General features: G+C 38.4%; 1 protein-coding gene across 5 annotated transcripts; it reads left to right on the top strand.

Moving 5' to 3' along the window:
- Positions 1-739: 739 nt before the first annotated feature.
- On the top strand, positions 740-18,975 carry C5H3orf33 (chromosome 5 C3orf33 homolog). 5 transcript variants are annotated; one of them, XM_067737819.1, is made up of 5 exons: positions 740-886; positions 2,713-2,772; positions 10,259-10,406; positions 15,734-15,894; positions 18,181-18,975. In XM_067737819.1, the coding sequence occupies exons 1-5, from the start codon at positions 773-775 to the stop codon at positions 18,580-18,582; spliced, it is 885 nt and encodes a 294-aa protein (XP_067593920.1). In that variant the 5' UTR covers positions 740-772; the 3' UTR covers positions 18,583-18,975. The 5 variants fall into 5 exon arrangements, with proteins under 5 accessions (XP_067593920.1, XP_067593922.1, XP_067593919.1 ...); XM_067737818.1 differs by having other exon boundaries at positions 748-912; XM_067737822.1 differs by lacking the exons at positions 740-886; positions 2,713-2,772 and adding exons at positions 4,423-4,467; positions 7,264-7,341.
- Positions 18,976-21,461: the final 2,486 nt, after the last annotated feature.

Genomic DNA, 21,461 nt, shown 5'->3' with positions numbered 1-21,461 from the left:
CCAAATCCTTCCTCCCAGGGGTAATCCCTGTTACAGGTTTCTTGCACAGCTTTTCATGGTTCAGACACACAATTTTTTTTTACATAAATATTATATAATTTGCACTGTACTGTGACTTATTTTTGTTTGTTTTAAAATACACTAACTGTATTGATTTTTTATTGATATATAATTGACATAACACTTCCTAGTTTTAGGTGTACACCATAATGATCTGATATAAGCATATACTGCAAAATGATTACCGCAATAAGTTAATATCCATGTATTGATTTTTGGAATATGTCAGCTCCCTACATTTAATCAATTAACAGTTCAAAGATTTAGAGCATATTTGGCTTAGGAAGCAACAATTCAACTATAAGAAATACGCATCTTGTTATATTTGGGAGCAGGTGTAAGGAATGATCTACTTCAGTTTTCTTTCTTGTGTGGCACATGCTACCCACAGATGTGAGTTAAGCGAGTTGAAAGTGATCATCTCCCATCAGCATGGCCAGGAATTCTGTAGCTCCTGTCCCCGTATCACAGAGAGCTCCTGCGCTGTGGGAAAACCCTGCATAAATGCTGGGGTCACTGTGAAGATATCTCATTATGGGTTGGGAGGCCTGCCCCCGGCCACTCCTAGGCTGCGGAGAAGGGGACCCGGCGGTCCGCTTGGACGGCTTCCCCTCCAGCCGGAGGAACGCGAACACGTTCGCCCTCTCGCGGAGAGCGGCGCCCCCTGTCGCCCGGTCAAAGAGGCGGCGCGGGCTCGCGGGAGGCTGGGAACATGGCGGGGAGGCCCGCGGCCACCGGCACCCCGCCGCCGGACCGGGACCGAGCGGCGCCCAATGTGGTGGCGTGGATCTCGCAATGGGCAGACGACCACCTGCGTCTCGTCCGGGTACCGCAGACCCGCCGGCCGGGCAGGTGGTGGGCGCGGGCCTGAGGGAGACGCGTCCTGGGGAGGCCCGGGCAGCGGACCCGCCGGGCCGGGGAGGCATGGAAGGCCGCGGGGGAGCAGCTCGGGGGCCGCCCGGTCAGGGCAGCGTGTGCGGGGCCGCGGGGGCGGTTGGGAAGGGCCGGGCAGACACCAAAGCAGGGCATGTAACTCCATAGGCCTGGGGAGAATGGAGGAGTTCATTTCTTTAATGCAGTGAGAGGCCATTGGAGTTCCAACAAAGGGCGGGGGCGGGGGGGAGGGAGGCTGCACTTTCGGCGACTAGACAAGAGAGGATTGTGGTGATTCCTTTCTTTCTAACAAAGAGAGGAATAAAGGGGGCTGCCTGCTTCGTGAATGGTGTTGGAAATTGCTGATATAGAGGAGTTGGGATAAATGAATTGTTAGGGAAATCTAGGGAGCTTTTTGCACGTGTGAACTTGAGGATGCGTATGAGACCTCTAGATGGAGATGAGTGAACTTGAAGATGGTCATTAGACTTCTAAACGTAGCTGTAGATGTTCTAGGCAACTGGAGACAGGAGTCATGTATTGAAGGGAAATCAGAACTGGGCATATAACTTTGGGAATGGGCTGCATAAACCTTGAGTAGTATTTAAAGCTTGGATGACGTCTTGGAGCCAGTCAGAAAAGCTCCTGAAGAAGCCCTAGAACTGAGACCTGGGGGCCTCTCTAACATTTAGAATTTGGGGCCTGAAAAGGAGGTCAGCAAAGACTAGGAAGGAACAGACAGAGAGGAGGAGGAAAATCGGGAAAACCAGGTGTCCTGGAAGCCAAGTGAAGAGTATGTGTTCAGATGGAGTGATTAACTTTGTTGAATTCTGCTGGGAAATTGAGTAGGATCATCAGCTTTGCAAATACTTTGCAGCCAAGCAGCACAAGAGCCAGGACCGTATCTGTTTTCACTCACCAGTGCAGCCCAGTCCTTAGAGTAGTAAATACCACTTAGTAAGTGCTATATAAATATTGGTAGCATTAATGCAATATATATATGTGAATATGCACACACATATATGTTAATTGACAAGGCCTTGGTTCTTCCAGGTAAGCAGGAAGAGATGCATTGGTTATTACAAATTAAAAAATAACCTCATCAGTATTGGGGAGGAAACAGTGTTAAGTTAGCAAGCACATGGATAGTTCATTCCAAATAATCCAATCATGGAATGTACCCTTGTGTATATTTTCAACTTCATCTCTTATATGCTTAGTTGTATTTATTGAAGGAAAGCATGTTAGATTACCACTGTTGAGGGAATTACAGTATCCTTATTAAATTAATTAAACTCCCTTAGGTCTGTTTCAGTTTAAACGAAGCACTTCAAAGGTATCGCTAAGTTTTTCCCAACTGTTTGCAACATGTATTTCCCAAGTGCTATATTTTAAGGTTTTGGTGATAAAGTTTTCTACCAGATACTTAAATTCTGCCTGCAGACTCAGGGTTATAGAGTTCCTGTGGGTCTTGCAGAAGAAGTAAGTATTAGACTAATTCATGCATTCAGGGAACTCATGGTTAAAGCAATACAATCAATAGAGAGCAGTACCATATTATGTATATTACTACTGTGCGTGCCAGTTTGGTTGGAGAAAAAGGGGAAGATTAATGGGCGGGTGGGTAGTTAGTTTTTTTGGAAGAAGTGGACCTTTAGTTGAAGGATATGCCTTATTTGGGCAGTTAGGTACAGAGAGGATTTTTTTTTCTGCCTTCTAATTAGTACTTTCACTATTGTGAATAATAATTAGGATTAATCATTAAATCTCTTTTTGAAGAACATCAGCACCGTAATGGCCATAGCTGGAGTAATGTTACTTCTAAGAAGTGTTCGACTGGTAAGTTAAAAAAATGAAGGAGACATTATGATAAGCACCAGACAGTTAATTTTTCTCACTTCAAACGAGAAAGATGATATCTCAAGCAGTGTATCATTTTGTTATTCATATTAGAAGCTTTTAAATAGTATTTTAGAACAATGAACATATTTTAAGATGTTGGTTTGAAAGTAACACATCCACAGGATTTTATGGAAAGTAATTGCACAGCCTGTATTTCCATAATCATTTTTCTTCCTGCTTAAAAAGGAATCTGAAAAGGATTTAATTTGCTAGAATGGTGTAACCACTAAATTTGCATTTCAGATGTTGAAAACAGTCAAAAGTGTTTCCTATGGTGGTATTAAATTTAAATCGCCGTTGAATTATGTCCCTTAGAACTAAATAATTTATGCTTTCATTTAGTGTATTTTTTTGCCCTTTCAATAATGTATTAATAATAGACATTGTGGAGATCCATTTGATAATTCAAGATTTACAAGTATTTTTTTAATACACTTTATTTTTATCATAGGATGTAATTTCAGTGTCATGTTCGGTGTCAGTGTCATGTGTCATCCAACTGCGATGGATATATTGCTTCTATATATATTTATTTCCTACACTTATCTCTATATTGTTTTGTATTATCATTGACTACACCCCATTACTTTATCATACTATATCTTTTCCAACTGTTGCCTTTTCACCCAGACACCAATTTCAAAACTTTTGTCTCTCTTTTCCCTTCTTTTTGTTTTAGTGCCTTGCACTCATCTTTTTAAACTGAGAGGTAATTGACATACAGTGAAAGTATAAGTTTAAGATGTACAGCATAATGATTTGACTTTCATACCTCATGAAATGATCACCACAGTAAATTTAGTGAACATCCATCATCTCATATAGATATGAAATTAAATAAATAGAAAAAAATTTTTTTCCTTGTGATGAGAAGTCTTAGAATTTCCTCTCTCAACCACTTTCATAGATAACTTACAGCAGTGTTCATTATATTAATCATGTTGAACATTACATCCCTAGTACTTGTTTATCTTATAACTAGAAGTTTGTACCTTCCAAGTTCCCCCTTCCCCTACCCCCACCTCTCCTAACCATAAATCTGATCTTTTTCTATGAGTTTGTTTTTGAAGTAAAATTGACCTACAACACTGGGTTACTTCCTGTTACACAACGTAGTGATTTGATATTTCAATACATTTCAAAATGATCACCACGAGTCTAGTTACCATGTCACCATACAAAGATATTGCATAATTACTGACTAAATTCCCCATGCTGTACACGTCATACCTGTGACTCATTTATTTTGTAACTAGAAGTTTATCTCCTAGTCCTATCTCCCTTACCTATTTCTTTCCTTCCCTCACTCCCCTCCCCTCTGGCAACCACCTGTTTGTTCTCTGTATGTATGACTGTGTTTCTGTTTTGTTGCATTTGTTCATTTATGTTTCAGGGTCCACGTATAAGTGAAATCATACAGTATTTGTCTTTCTCTGTCTGACTTATTCATTTAGCATAATACTCTCTAGGTCCATCCATGTTGTTGCAAGTGGCAAGATTCCATTCTTTTTATGGCTGAGTAATACTCCATTGTATATATACATACCACATCTTCTTTATCCATTCATCTATCGATAGGCATTTAGGTTGCTTCCATATCTTGGCCACTGTAAATGATGCTGCAGTGAACATGTGAGTACATATATCTTTTCAAATTAGTGTTTTCGTTTTCTTTGGACAAATACCCAGGAGTGGAATTGCTCAGTTATATGGTAGTTGTATTTTTAATTTTTTGAGGAACCTCCATACTGTTCTGCATAGTGGCAAAACCAATTTATATTCCCACCAACAGTTCACGAGGGTTCCCTTTTCTCCACATCCTCACCAACACTTGTTATTTGTTGTCTTTATGATAATAGCCATTCGGACAAGTGTGAGGTGATATCTCATTGTGGTTTTGATTTGCATTTCCCTGATGATTAGTGATGTCGAGCATCTTTTCGTGTGCCTGTTGACCATCTGTATACCTTCTTCGGAAAAATATATCTTTAGGTCTTCTGCCCATATTTTAATTGGGTTGTTTGTTTTTTTGTTGCTGAATTGTATAACTTCTGTGTATATTTTGGAAATTAAGCTCTTATTGGATATATCACTTGTAAATATCTTCTCGAATTCAGTAGGCTGCCTATTTGTTTTGTTGACAGTTTCCTTCACTGTGCAAAAGCTTTTTAGTTTGATGTCCGATTTGTTTATTTTCACTTTTGTTTCCTTTGCCTGAGGAGGCATATCCAAAAAAGTACTAATAAGACTGATGGCAAAGAGCATACTGCCTGCGTTTTATTCTAGAAGGTTTATGGTTTCAGGCCTTACGTTTAAGTCTTTAATCCATTTTGAATTTATTTTTATGCATGGAGTGTAGTCCAGTTTCACTCTTCGACATGTAGCTGTCCGGTTTTCCCAGCACCATTTATTGAAGTGGCTGTCTTTTTTGGGGTGGGGGGGGTCTTGAACTCATTTTTAATCTTATATTTAATAGGCTCTTTCTTATAAGACCTCCATGATTTTGTAAGTCATTCATTTTTAGCCTATGTATATTCTTCTAGAATGGAGCTTTTGAAACTTTAGTTCTTTTCGTTCTACTTTTTTCATTTTCTTATATTTCTACATTCCATGACATATCTGTAGTTTGAAGTTTCCAAAATTGCCAAAATATTAAATTATCTGATTAAGAGTTAAGGGGAAAATAGTGCTGAGGGATCATTTCTCTTATTAGCCCTTAAAAAAACACATGAATCAGTTAGAGATCATTGTAAGTTTTTCATTATTTTTAGTATATAGTTCAGTACTTCACTTTGGTAATATTAAAAGCAGCGTGTGACGGACTTCCCTGGTGGCGCAGTGGTTGAGAGTCCGCCTGCCGATGCAGGGGACATGGGTTCGTGCCCCGGTCCGGGAAGATCCCACATGCCGCGGAGTGGCTAGGCCCGTGAGCCGTGGACCCTGAGCCTGCGCGTCTGGAGCCTGTGCTTCGCAACGGGAGAGGCCACAACAGTGAGGCCCGCGTACCGCAAAAAAAAAAAAGCAGAGTGTGTTACTGTTTATTATGTTCACTTTTATTCTCACTGACTTTAATTCTTTTTTTTTTTCTCATTGACTTTCATGTCCTAATCCTGCTTATGTTAGGTACGTCATTGACTTATGCAAGTTATTCAATTTTATATATATATATATATATATATATATATATATAGTTATGACGTTATTTATTTTAGACTTAAGTTTGGTGTCTTTTTCTTAGATTTTATGGTTTTTGATAATAGTGATGAGAAGAGCAGACTAAGGAAGACAAAAAGAACATTGGAACATTAGGGGATAAAAAACTCTGTTATAGAACAGTTGGAGATGTTTAGCTAGAAATAAGAGAAACCCCAATCAACAGTGGCTTAACCAATTAAAAAGTTGATTTTTCTCATGTCACAAGAAGTTTGGAGGTTAGAGGCTACTAGCATTGCTTCCCCGACTCAGTAACATAGAATTTAGGTCTGTCTGATTTTCCTTGCCTTTCCTCATGGCACAGATGGCTGCTATAGCAGGCTGCTCAAGGCAGGAGGAGAGGAAAAAGGAAGGAAGGTGCAAGCCGCATCTTTTCCTTTTGTGCAAAAAGCAAAAATGTTCCTGGAAGCCCTCTGTAGACCTTTGCTCACATCCTTTTGTCACATGGCCACCTCTAGCTGGGGAAGGTAGGCTGGGCAAGTGGCCGTTTGGCTTTTCCACCCCATACAGAGCATGTTGGCAAGGGAGAATGGGTTTGGGAATGGATGTTGCATTGATATCTTGCCACAAGGAGCCTTGATAATTCCTCTCCAGCTTTCTTTTTGGATTGCTGGTTTTCTCTCCTTCTTCTTCCCTTTGAGAGTTTATCAGTTTCTCATATTCTTTCAGTTACAGATTGACAATTCCAAATTTCGTATTTAAAAAATAAAAAAGATTATTAAGTTTGGTACTGTGCTGAGCCCTTTATATATATAATTTCATTTAATAGGTAAAATAATTCTGTGATAGAGGTATTCTTATGCCTAACTTTTATAGATGAGGAGATGGATGGTCAGAGAAATAACTCTGACAAGATCATCCGGCTAGTACATGGCAGAACTGGATTTCATATGACATCTTCCTGAATTTAAAACGCTTATTATTTTCTCTTCACTGCGATGCTTCCAGCTTTTGTCTGTTTGCCTTTAGGACTGCCCTTCACCCTCTGAAGCTTGGGCATAGCACCCTTGTTAGTGGGATCATCTTTCTGCCTGCTCCGGAGAGCAGGCTGTGTTTATCACAAACTCAGGATTTTTTTGTTGAAAGATGTCTTCCTCAGGTGTTCCTATCCTTTCCATTTTGACCCTTTAGCACTTACACTTTATATTAAACCTATTCATGTGTTGCTCTATAGTTGTATTCTGGTTTTATGCATATTGTCTTTTCCTCTTCCAGATGATGCGTTCTGTGTCACAGAAATGCTGCACTGAACTTTTGGCTGTTGAGGGATTATTGGATTCCTCCCATCATGAGGTAGATGCAGTGGGATCTGCCTTTAGAGGTTCTTCACATAGACTGTGAGCTTCGTGAAAGTAGAACATTGGGTTCTACGTTTTTCCATTTCCTCCCCTAGCTCCTTAATAACTTCCAAAACTCCAAACATCAGGGCACACTTTTGCCCTTTTATGTGTATCCTTTAACGAAAACACCTCAGAATTTAAAGGATGGACCTGTAGTAGTTGAAGACATCTTTAATGTCCCTCTCTACTCCTTCTAAGTCTTGCTTCCTTGGGCAAAATACTCTTGGTTTTCTCAGGTGATGTAGTTTCCAGGCTCTTTACCATCTTTTTTCTCCTCTTCTGGCTTTGTTCCAGTTCGATGAAGTCTTTTATGAAATATGACACCCAGAACAGCCAGATAGATTCCACTTAGAGCCTGATTTAGAGTATTCGCTCCCTCACCTCTCTTGTTCTGGATCCTGCTTCTAATAATGTTGCTTTGGGTGGAACTTTGCAGAGGGGAGTTGTGGGGGGGCTGGGCAAAGAGGAGAGGGAGTTTGCACTTTTTGTTTTTGGCAGCCTTGTCACATTTTCACTCATCTTGAGTTCACAATTAACTAAAACCTGTAAATCTTTTCCATATATGCTGCTTTATTCTCTTCTATCCTTTAGTTTGGGAGGATACAGGGGCAGACTTTTATGTTGTAGCCATTCATTCTAATTGTCAGGATCTTTTTTTTTTTTTTTTTTTTTTTTTGCGGTACGCGGGCCTCTCACTGTTGTGGCCTCTCCTGTTGCAGAGCACAGGCTCCAGATGCGCAGGCTCAGCGGCCATGGCTCACGGGCCCAGCCGCTCCGCGGCATGTGGGATCTTCCCGGACCAGGGCACAAACCCATGTCCCCTGCATCGGCAGGCGGACTCTCAACCACTGCGCCACCAGGGAAGCCCTGTCAGGATCTTTTAAAATACTAACTCCGACTTAGTATTCATACCCTTCCAAGCATCAGACCTGCTGATGTTCGATCCTTACGCTCTCATTCAAGTCACTGGTGATCGTATTAAACAGGAGAGGATCCAGGTCAGAGCCCTGTGGCTTACTCCTAGAGTTCCCCTCCCATTGACATTAACTCATCAGTGCTACCCTAGGGATGTCACAGAACCATATTGGGAGCCATCTATGTGGATGTTTAGCCCACATTTCTGTGTCTTTCCCATAAACTTTTCATAGACAACTTCTGTCAGGTGACTCACTCAAACTTTTCATGTGTGTTTGATTTAGGATTTCTCTTCCCTTTTGTTTATGTTCTGCATATTCCACATTCTTGAATGAATGCTGACAATACATACCTTCAGAATCTTTTTCCTCACAGTGTTTTCCCCAGAAAAAGCAGTCACCTCCTTTTTATCTAGATTCACCAGTTGTTAACATTTTTGCCATGGTTGTGCTTTCTCTCTCTCCCTCAGTGAAACCATTTGAAAGCAAGTTGCAGACATGATGGAACTTGTCCCATAAGGACTTCATAGTGTACTTCCTAAGAGCAGGGATATTTTCCTACATAGTCACATTAATATCACAGCTAATAAATTTAATATTTTTGCAGTAATATCTAAAATCCAGTTCATATTCATATTTATCTTCTGAAAATATCCTTTGTAGCTGTTTTTTCCCCAGTCTAAGGTTCAGCCCAGGATCACACACTGTATTTAGTTGTAATGTCTCTTTAGTCTCCTTTAATCTAGACTTTTATCCCACTTTATGTTTAATTTTTGTCTGTCATGACACTGCCATTTTTGAAGAGCCCAAGCCACTTGTCTTAGAGAATGTCCCACAGTCTAGATTTGTGTTTCCTTGGTAGATTTAGTGTGAACAAGAAGGTGACGGTGTATACTGCTTCCTGTTGTGCCACATCAGGAGACTCACAGTGTCCGTCTGTCCTAGAACGTTATCACATCTAAGATAATTAATAACCCCTTAGCATCATCTAATACCCAGACCATATTAAGAGTTCCTTGATTGTCTCAGTGGTGTCTTTTTTCAATAGATGATCTGTTCGAATCAGGATTCAAATGGTCCATATATTGCGTTTGTTTGTTATATCTCTTATGACTCATTTATTTTATAACAGTCTAGAACCCCACCCCCATTTTTTCCCCTTTACGCCATTGATTTGTTAGAGTAACCAAGTCATTTATCCCATTTTTAATGTTCCACATTCTGGATTTGTCTGCTACAATATTTTTCTTGTTTGAAAAAAATTTTTTTTAATGTTTAGACCAACTTCACTATCTTAGGAAGTAAGATAGGATCTATCTTACTATCCTTCTGCCTGTATGAGGTTCTCACCCAGCCATGATTATGAGTTAAGGTTATCTCTATAGTACTGTTAATATGGAAGACACAGGTATAAAATGTTGACTAACTCCAAGGTGTTAGGTATTTAAATAAATTCCTAATGTTGGCCTTTTGGGAGGGGCCTTTTTCTCCTATGAGATAAAAAACAAGGGAAAAAACCTTGTTGATTAGTAGTCAAATTTAACTTGCCTCAGTTTTGGTTAGGTTCTCCCAGCAGTACCTGCATGAATAGATGGTACATCTATAGTGTAGGATAGTGACTCTTTAGCCAGATTTGTGTGGTACCATGTTTAGACTCACTGCTTTTTGATGGATTGTGTCATATTTCGAGGATGTAGGCTTTTAGAAATTAGGAGTCTGTTTAATGTTCTCTATAGAGTAGCTTGAAATAGTAAAATAATGACTAAATATTTCTAAATAATGTTCCCATAAACACTTTGTGTTAAATCTTATTAAAATTTTAATATAAAATTAAGAACCAAATTAAAAATTTCCAGTGGTTATATCTTCTTTAAAATGTTTAGAGAATTTGACATGCTTAATTTTAATATGAAAATGGTAGTAAAATGTTATATTTTTCTCCTTGTAAATCAACAGACATCAAAATTCACAAGTCCTTCAGATATTCCAGTAGAATTTATAAGAAGGAATGTTAAACTACGAGGACGACTACGCCGAATAACCGAGAATGGTTTAGAGATTGAACATATTCCCATTACTTTACCTATTATATCTTCATGGAGAAGTAAGTAAGGTGCAAAAATAATAACACTAAATAACTATTTTAATGTTCCTTTATTAGAAGTTATTTTAAAAATAGCAAAAAAAAGTCATTTTAATTTTTAGTAACTTTCCATTGTCTATGAGGGAAAGTCCAAATTCTTGACTTACATACAAGAACTATTTAATTTGGCTCTAGATTTCTTTTCTTCCTTCCCTCCTTTTCTCATTCAACCACTCAGTGGTTCATTCAGGCATTCAAGCATTTATTCCACAAATATTGAGCACATGTTATGTTCTAGGTCCTATGCTAGCCGTACGTGGGGAGTGAAATAAACAAGACCACTCTACCCCTTGGAGCTTATAGTACAGGTGGAAGATGGGCAACAGACAAATGAAAAATTGTCCTGAGAGCGCTGAAGAAGAGGGTCAGGGTATAGGATGAGGATTATAGGAGGTTGTATGAAGGGCGAACCTACATATATAGTAGTCAGAGAAGGCCTCACTGAGGAGTTGCTATTTAATCAGATACCCGAAGAATGGGAGGGGGCTGGCTAGGAAGAATATGTGTGGGGATGAGTTGGCTCTTTTGGTAATCACGTGAAGGCTCGTCTGGCCAGGGCATAGGGAAGAAGGGGACAAGAGACACCAAAGGAGGCTGGAGAGCTGGGCAGAGTCCATAGCTTTGCTGCTGCAATTCCCATTTCTCCCTGCTTCATGGCAAAGCCCCCAGCCACACAGACATGCCTGCTGCTTCCATGTGTTCTCATGCCCTGGGCATAGTTCTTTGCCCAGAGTGACTTGGCTCCTGTGGATTCTTTAGGATCTAGCTCAAATGTCAGCTCTTCTGTGAAGCTCTCCTTAACTCCCAAGCAGAATTAGCCTCTTTCTTTCCTGTCCCCCAAGCAATTTATACACACTGCAATTAAAGTACTGAAACACATTTTCCTGTAATTATATATCTAGGTTTATATTCTTCTATTAAACTGTGAGCCCCTGGTGGGCAGGGAACTTTTCTTATCTATCTCATTATTTACAGTCCCTAGAAAAATAATTGTTAGCCAGCAGAGACTTGGCAAAATTTGTCAAATGAATTAACTGAGTTATATTTAAAGATCTTCTTAATATTATTTTACTGTTTTGAAGAAAGGGATTCTTATTTCTTTAGCCTCAGATGAATAAATATCACTCTGTTCAATTAGATAGGGCTGCAAAGGAATAAGATTAATTTTTTTTCCCCAGACATACCTGAAATGATTGACTTCTTTAACAAATCAAACAGTATTTTTCCCTAAAGAAAGATACCTGAGATGTTTATTTGGCCATTTAATGGCCATTTAATGGCCATTTCAGCTCTAAGCATGGTTTATACTTCATAAGTCCTCTACCTTCTCAGTTGTTGTAATAATGCTACAATAATTTAAATCTCTCCTGTCTGAAATAGTGATGATTCTTTAGTGCTTAGACAGCAAGGTCATCACTTGTGATTGTCAGGCTGTACATCGTACAACTTCAGGGATGGTATTCAGTGGGAATCTGCCCCAGAAGTCGAGCAATGCCACAGCACTCTAATTGCCATATACACATATTGTTATTAATGGGTTTCACATCAAATAAAAATGTTTATCAAGTTGGTACAAACAATCAAAATTTTAGAGCTGAAAGGAAACTTACTTTTCTCCCCCACTTATTTAAATATTTTCTATAGAAGTTAAAGGCCATGTATGAAGCCATCTACCTAACAGTTGATGAAATCAAAGGTAGAAAACAGATTTTCTGCTACCCAGTCCACAACTTTATGTATACAGATGCAAAAGTTAAAGAAACAGACATGTCTTATTCGTCCCAACAGATGATAACCAGTACAAATGTAACGGTAGTGTTAATACTTTTTGTAACTGACATAAATTGTTGATGTTAAAGAGATCATTTTGCATTTTCATTTGTTAAACCTGTTTACTTATAAAATGGTTGTAGAACTAGAAGGTTGCTTTCCAAGCACTATTTTGACTGATATAATAAGATGTTACAGCATAATCTTTTTCATTTAAAAATAGCTGTTAATTGAAAGCTCCTTATGTTCCTTTCACTATTTTTACTACCTGGCCTGTAAGATAGAGATGGACTTTTATTTTTTTTAATTTTTTTAATTAATTTATTTTTTTGGCTGCGTTGGTCTTTGTTGCTGCACACAGGGGCTACTCTTCATTGCGGTACGCGGGCTTCTCATTGCGGTGGCTTCTCTTGTTGCGGAGCACAGGCTCGAGGTGCGCAGGCTTCAGTAGTTGCAGCACATGGGCTCAGAAGTTGTGGCACGTTGGCCCTAGAGCATGTGGGCTTCAGTAGCTGTGGTGCATGGGCTCAATAGTTGCAGCACGTGGGCTCTGGGGAGTGCGGGCTTCAGTAGTTGTGGTGCGCAGGCTCAGTAGTTGTGGTGCATGGGCTTAGTTGCTCTGCAGCATGTGGGATCTTCCTGGGCCAGGGATCGAACCCGTGTCCCCTGCATTGGCAGGAGGATTCTTAACCACGGCGCCACCAGGGAGGTCCCAGGGATGGACTTTTGATTTTATTGTAAGGAAGGCTAGGATTCAGGCTCCCCAAGTTAAGGCCATTCTAACCAAAAAGATTTAGCTCAGAAAACTACATCAGAGTAGAGTCTGTGTGGTGTAGTAGAATGTGTATTGGCATGGAGAGCTTGTGTTCTATTTCTAGTTTTGGCTTATGGTTTCCACCACCATCAAAGAAGAGAATTATAATATTTCCAAGACTCCTTCCTCATGACTATTCTGTAATATCCCTTCCTTCCATGCTCTTATCTTTGGTGTGTATGATGAGGAGGCAAACACACACAGAGCTGAAAATTTTTATGAAGCGGAACTCTTAGGACACTTCATTTCTTCAATAAATGTTTACTGAATGCCTGCTGTTTTGTCACAGTCTCAGTATATAGTGGCAAACAATGGATGTGATCCTACAGTAGTCACAAAACCTGCAGTCTAATGAGGATATTACTCAAAGCTTCTTCTATCCGGGGATGGTAAAAAATAATCTTTTTGACGTATGTGATACTCCTGTCTCGTGAAATTGTCCATTGTCATGAATTCACTTATAATGTTTTCTAAATTGAGGGTATAAATCAGTTGTTTTTCTATCATGTACTATCTTTATAAAAACCTTTAGAATATTTAGTTATGAAGTTTCCGACCCATCTGATGGAACAGAAATATAGCAAACTCTGGGCTTCCCTGGTGGCGCAGTGGTTGAGAGTCCACCTGCCGATGCAGGGGACACGGGTTCGTGCTCCGGTCCGGGAAGATCCCACATGCCGCGGAGCGGCTGGGCCCGTGAGCCATGGCTGCTAAGCCTGCATGTCTGGAGCCTGTGCTCCGCAATGGGAGAGGCCACAACAGTGAGAGGCCCGCGTACCGCAAAAAAAAAAAAAAAAAAAAAAAAAAAGAAATATAGCAAACTCCTTAGTGGTGATTTGCTTCCATATTCATCTTACGTCTGCCGTTTTTTCCAGGTTCCCATGGTCTTTCCCTTACTTGACATACTCACTTCCTCTTCCTCCTCCTGCCTCTCTGTTCATTCTGCAAAACCCAAGTCCTGCTCTTGGGCTCTTCCACTGGAGCCCATGTTGCTGTCCCCTTATAACCTTTGGCATCATCTGTGTCATCCAATACAGTATGAATTAGGCTTTTTTAAAATATGTGCATAAAAGATTTGTTGAAGAGCTGGTAAGATAGAGGGATTCACATAAAGCTAAAATTAGACATCATAAGCATTAAAAGTTGCATCTCCTTTTTCAAAAAAATCTCAACTGTTTGGGCAAAAATATATGATGTATATAACTAACCTTATTCAGTAGATTAGTTCTTGGAAGATTTATTTTTAAATTTTTATTGGCCGCATCATATTTTAAATGCTTAATGGGGAATTGCTAATTTTAAAGGAATCCCAATGACCTTTTGTGAAGTGAAGAATTAGGACATTAATACTTCAGGTTGATAGTGTTGACTTAGATTCATGTTTTTGGTCCCCAAAATTTTGGCCTTAAAGACTAGAGGATGTTTTATTGGAAGACAGCTGGTGTTGATGGCAGCATTAAAGGATTGAAGAGAGACCGCAGAATCTTCAAGCTTCCCTTAACTCATTACGTACCAATGATTTAAATTCATCTAGTCTTTATTATATGTTCTGCCTTAATCTAATTTGTGTATTTACTGTGCCACAGATTTTTCTAAGGACATAATCCTACTTACACCTTTTGATACTTATCTAACTGAAACTCTAGGACAGGTTTCAAGAACACATGCCCTAAAGAAAATGTTTTTCTATCATCAAATAATATTGTGGCAAACTTCTAGGATATCTTCCTGAACTCAAGTATTACTTTTTCCCTAGTAATTAAATGAACTTAACTTTATACTTTCAGCTACTTGTATAAGAGTTTAACATATGTTAAATGTATAATTTCTTTCAAAAAAAAGTCATTAAGATTTTTTTTTGTCAGCCATTATCCTTTATGGAAAGTTATAAACTTTTTCTGCAATAAAATCCTGTTATTAAAGTTTAATTGATTAAAATTTTATCAAGAGTTTGCCCAGACTTTCTTATCACTATGTTACTTGGGTAATAAATTGATAAAATCCTGTCTGGAAGTCAGTTTTGTAAAATGTATATTAAAAAAAATAATGTTGATATTAATCAATATTTATTGAGATGGGAAAATATCCTCAGTACATTAAGTGAAAACGCAGTTTATACAGTCCTATTGGTCGTAGGAGCTTATATTATTGAACGACATATCTTGTAGCATTACGTGTATGTGTGCAGAGAAATAAATCTGGCAGATTTTTTTTTTTTTTTTTTTTTTTTTTTGCGGTACGCGGGCCTCTCACTGCTGTGGGCTCTCCCGCCGCGGAGCACAGGCTCCGGACGCGCAGGCCCAGCGGCCACGTCCCACGGGCCCAGCCGCTACGCGGCACGTGGGATCTTCCCAGACCGGGGCACGAACCCGCGTCCCCTGCGTCGGCAGGCGGACTCCCAACCACTGCGCCACCAGGGAAGCCCAAATCTGGCAGATTTTTTTTAAAAAGGTAAATTGGTTAAACCCCACATCCTGTTCTGGATCTTACTGAAATGAGTTTTTGAAATTTCCATCTGTTACATACTTGTATTGTTTTAAAAGACAGGTTGACTATAGAAATGAATGGATCTATATCTAGATAGTCTGGGTATTTATAAATAAACATAATATATCCAGTTGTTTTTTGGAGCCCAAATGACTTTGGAATTTGCTTTTGCAACGTGGTATTAAAGCTAAAACTCTCTTCTACCTAACCCTTTTAGAAGAGCCGTGTGGTGCTTTGCTGGTTAAGTTGGCTGGAGTAGAACTCACTGAAACTGGGAAGGTGTGGTTACAAAAAGAGCTAAAACCTTCCCAAGTAGTATGGTTCCAACTTCTTGGAAAGGAGAATTCAGCACTCTTTTGCTACCTTTTAGTGAATAAGGTAAGTAGTGTGAAGAAATAACTAGCAATATTTTATTCTTATTATTTAATACATAAACTCGTCATTAATCAGAGCCTTGAATATATAATGAGACTGAATTTTTTTGTCTTTTTAAAGTATGACTCACAGTGATTATGTATAGAGAACTAGATGTTTCATATATAAATTTTGCTATAAAATTTATTATAGAAAAAATTGTGTTTATATGTTTATTATAGAAAAAAATAGAAAATTTTAAAAAAGTTAAAAAACTTCGAATTATTATTGACTCTGGGCATTGCCAGTTTAAGGAGTATCTTATACATTTATTTATGGACATTATATCACACTTGTTATTATAAACCACTTGTTGAGTGCGACTTGTCAACTGAAAATTGCAAAGAGCAAGGGTGTTTTCCGAAGGTAAATATTGCTCATTCTGCTCCAGTACCTTGTAGATAGGTATGCCTTAACATATAAGTCTTTGAACTCTAAAAACATTGAGCATATTTAATACTACTGGGCATATTTAAATTGAGCCTATTTAAATACTATTCATGATCAGTAGTCAGTCATCTGAAGACATTGCCTCAGAGTTTCCTTACCTTTATGACTGGCCATTAGCCATTCTGTAACTGCGGATGCCTGAGAGCTTCATTACTGTTGCCCTGTCACTGTCTTGAGTCCTTCGATGTGCCTTCTTCCAAATTTCTTTTGGTGGACGATTACTGAAAAAAGAACATGGAAAAATAAAATAGTTGAAATGTTATTATAACAGGATTAAGGGTAATTTTTCTTACTTTTAAAGTTCCTTATTATGTAACAAACAAGAATAATCTGAAGAGAAAAATAACCTCACATTAAAGTGATTAGAATTATAACTATTTTAATTATTAAAGCTTTGTGAATTATTAAGAGAACACCTAGTGAAATCCATTAATTTTTGCATGTCCAGATCACATTCAGTTCTTTCAAAATAAGAATTATCCAATACTGATTGGTTGAAGCATCTTACACTTGACTAAGTTGATAATACAGAAGTATATAAAAGATCCCAAAGGCCTTACGAAAATATTAACTTCTCTTTTCAGTTGAGGAGTATATATTATTTATCCTCAAAACCCCGCTATGGAATCATTTTATTCCCTTTTACAGGGGGGACTCCGGGTAACCAAGTAGAAGAACCGGTATTCAAGCCCAGCTCTTCCTGGCTTCTGAGCCCACACTTTACCTTATCTGTCTTTACCTTATACTCTTTCCTAGAAGGTGACCAAATTATGTTTTATGCAATTTCGGTAATTTACTTCTGTTGAATTTTACTGTAGTGTGAGGTTGAATTTTAATTATTTTTATTTTGGTTCAGCTCATTAAATTTAAAACATTGAGACAAATATGATAATCCCTTTAAAACTGTATTTCTTAGCCGCTTATCATCATGTACCAAAAGTTACTGCATTTAAAGGAACAAAAGGTTACTTTATTCCTTTATATAGTCTTAGAAAATGTTTCCTACTTTAAATTTTTAGTTTTCACATTAAAAAAATTTAACTGTGAATTACTTGTCTAATGAAGCTATAAAATTACTAATACTTTGTTAAAATTAACCTTGTTAAGTTAAAATCCCACAAGGACTATGGAAATAGCTAAGCAGGATCTCCTTTACACTGTAAATTAGCGAGAAAAAAAAAAATCCCATTCATCTGGTTTCATTAGGCAGTGAGGTATGAATGAAATTTCCTGAAGGGTGAAGATTCAAGGGCCAGGACTATTTTTATGTTCATTATTTTATGGGACATCTTTTAAAAATGTATTTACATGCCAGTGCCTTCCTCAAACACTGGACTTCTGAACCTAAATTAACAGTTCAGTGATGATTCATTTCATTTTGCATTTGTCTACTTTTTAGTTTCGTTACTTTTCTTTGGTTTCTCTTTTGCTATGGCCTCCTGTCATTTTACCTATCTGGTGTGTGCTCCATTTCCCCTCCAAACGACAACAATAAAACCAAAAAACCCTTTTCGTGCTTTATTGCTTCTGCACATTTTTGGGTAGGAGACCAGTGAGCCTGTGGAGAACTATATGTTATAAAAGAGTGAATTGTCTTTGAGCAATGGTCTCTTCTAGTAATGAAATTCTTGGATTTAGCATTAACTGTTTTAAGCTCTTAAGGACCCTTTTGCATTTATATTTTTGACTTTTATTTGGAGGACTCAAGTTGAAGAATGACTGATTTTAAAGTAAATGAAGTGTTACAGGTATGCTAGTAACTTTATTAAATAATTGGCTTGTGTTATTTTTTTATTCAAGGGTAGATATTTTAGTGTGAGTCTGAATGAAGAAATTTTGAGAAGAGGCCTTGGCAAAACTGTTCTCGTTAAAGGGCTAAATTATGATTCTAAAATCTATTGGAGAATTCACAGAAACTTACTTAAAGCTGAATTAATAGCCTTAAAAAAAGGAGAAGGAATATGGAAGGAAGAATCTGAAAAAGAAAGTTATTTGGAAAAATTCAAAGGCTCCTGGAGAGAAATATGGAAAAAAGACAGTTATTTAAAAAAAATTGGATCAGATTTCAACTTGAAAAAAGAAAGTTATTATGACAAATTTAGAAGGACTTATGAAACATGGAAAGAAAACATGAATAACTACTCCTTAATACTGAAGTTCAGAGAACTTCTGAGTCGCATACACTTTCGTAGAAAAGGATGAAATATTCCAAGAGATCTGGAGGTGACTTACTCCCAAAAGAATAAAATATAATGGATAAATATAATGAATATTTTTCATTGAGTTGAAATGGGAAATTTCCCCAAATGATTCTAATGTATTTAAATATTTAAGAGATGATTCTTATAAATGTAATATCAGAATAATTTAAATAAATTGTGATTAATGTAATATCCTTTTAGGAAAAATGAAACGCTCTGTAAAAAGTTATCAGGTTGAGGGCGATATACATGTAGTGATAATATATGAAGAGAGAGTTTAACTATTGGCCATTGTATTATTTTAGTCATTTTGGGCAGCCGTATTTAACTTTTGTTTAAAGAGAGTATTTGTTTACTTTTGATTACTTATAATAAAGGGACTCTTTATGCATCATGTCTGAGGCTGCTCTTTTCTCTCCACTACTTTATAACTGCTTGTGAATTTGAGGCAGAGCTACAAGAGAAGGTCACTTAGACCATTTTCTACTAGTAAAGAGTGACATGGGCTTCCCTGGTGGCTCAGTGGTTGAGAGTCTGCCTGCCGATGCAGGGGACATGGGTTCGTGCCCCGGTCCGGGAGGATCCCACATGCCGCGGAGCGGCTAGGCCCGTGAGCCATGGCCGCTGAGCCTGCGCGTCCTGAGCCTGTGCTCCGCAACGGGAGAGGCCATAACAGTGAGAGGCCCGCGTACGGCAAAAAAAAAAAGAGTGGCTTATTTCTACCTGTTGTTAGATGAGGGGGATAATCCTGAGGACAAAATCATGAATGAGCCGAGGATGGCAGCACACAGGATAAAAAGAATAGGGATGCCTTCTGACATTGTCGAGACCCTAAGGGCTTGAACCCTCTTGCTTCCCAATTTCTTACAACGCAAGATAGTAAATTTCTTTATTTTTAAAGCCAGTTTTAGTTGGTTTGAGGATGTGATATACACACATACTTGCTGCAAAATCCTCCTGACAGTATAAGCTTTTTTCACAACACCAGCAATAATCCACCCACAATGTCTCCAGAAGTTTTTCTTTTTTTATAATTATTTTATTTATTTATTTATTTATTTATGGCTGTGTCGGGTCTTAGTTGCAGCACACGGGCTCTTTCTTGCAGTGTGCAGGCTTCTCTCTAGTTGAGGTGCGTGGGGTCAGTAGTTGTGGCGTGTGAGCTTAGTTCCCCTGCAGCATTTGGGATCTTAGTTCCCTGACCAGGGATCGAACCTGTGTCCCCTGCATTGGAAGGCAGATTCTTTACCACTGGACCATCAGGGAAGACCCTCCAGAAGTTTTTCTTAATGATTTGTGACACTGACCAAAGTCAGAGGTATCATCTGGTCTAAATAGTTGACTCCTGTCAGAATCAGTAATATAGAATGAAAAGTTTACTGCTGCTACCTGATTAAAACAGGAAACTGTTGCTTTCCTATTTAAAACATTGCAAAGTAGATTTCTCAACATTTTCTAATTAAACAACATTAATTTTTAGTGAGGTCTCAAATCTTCCAAAGATACTTTTTGTGTGTGTGACTTTATTTCATCATCTTTGGGGTAGGATAGGAAGTTATGTGGTAGTTTTTATTCCCTGGGTCTAGTGCCTCAATAGCTTTTTGTTTTGTTTTAAGAGGATGTTTTATTTTTATTTAGAGATTTTAACAAGATTTTTATTTAAGGATGTTAAACTAGTTTTGTGGCAAGCTCTCGAGCCTTTTTTTTTTTTCTCAGTTTGCCTCCGAATGATGTCAGATCTCATCACAGTTATCACTGATGGCCTCTACCAGCTCTGCCAGTGCATTTTTGTCTTTCCAGTTAAGCTGTGTGAATGTGGGGCTGGTGCAGGTCTTTCTGGGGACTAGGTGACCTGGTCTAATCTTTCCCTTGAAGACATAGTAGGGAACCCTGATTAGACCAGTTTGTTTGATGGTCCAAGGGCAAGGTGAACTAGATAATTACAGAGAGGCTAGATCTTTGTCACTGGAGCTGGTTATAACAGCGCCATCTGAAAAAAGTGGAAAAGGCCTTTTAGGCTGAATTTTTGACTAAAGCCCAGGTTCTTTACCTTTTTCAAATAGAGGATTTACTACTTCTTAGTCTCTTATCTTCAAAGCAACAGGGTCTATGACCACCGTTTTCTCCTTGACCTTTTTTCTTTTTGGTATCTTGGGTATTTAGAACCCTTTACTTTTTAAATATATTTCTATCAAATGAGTTTAGTTCTTATTGTATTTCTAAAAGGTTGAATTTTTATGGCCCTTTCAAATCTATTTTGTCTTAGAACCACATTTCCTTTTTGGGGTTTTATTTGTTTTTCATTTTTCAATCATACTTCTTATATATGCCATGTTGACAGCAATACCAGCTTTATCATAATTAATGGTGAACAAAACTTGGGAGAAGAGTGAAAACTATGCCCATACGTATATCATTCAGCACTGTCATTACTGGCAGCTAAAAGCATATTCCAGCCACATCCAAAGGAAGAAAACAGACAACTAAGGGCTCCTTACATGTTGCTTTCTGTTTGTTGTGTTGGTATTTCTGTTAGTTCCATCCATGAGACAGATGGACAAATACTGGCTCTTCTCTAGCACATGGGACAATTACTGTTCAGTGAGGGCTCCATAGGCTCGCTATCATAGTCCTCAGGCTTGGGAGATTCTTAACTCTTCTTTCCCCACCTGCTTGACTCCCAAAGCAGTCTAGTCCACAGCCTTTGACTGCTGGATTCTCATCATCTGGGATGGGAAGGACACTTGAGTTTGCTTGTGGTAGGTGACTGGGCTTAGTTACTCCACTCACTGTGTATGTTGGGGAGTGTACTAGCAAGCCTGATCATTCCTGCCACTTTCTATGATGTCAGCCCCACTTATAGGAAACTCCTGTAGTCAC

This window comes from Pseudorca crassidens, chromosome 5 (assembly GCF_039906515.1).
Source record: "Pseudorca crassidens isolate mPseCra1 chromosome 5, mPseCra1.hap1, whole genome shotgun sequence".
In the NCBI taxonomy this organism is placed as follows: Eukaryota; Metazoa; Chordata; class Mammalia; order Artiodactyla; family Delphinidae; genus Pseudorca; species Pseudorca crassidens.
The sequence above is the reverse complement of the archived record's forward strand: the minus strand, read 5'-3'. Positions and strand labels throughout refer to the sequence as shown.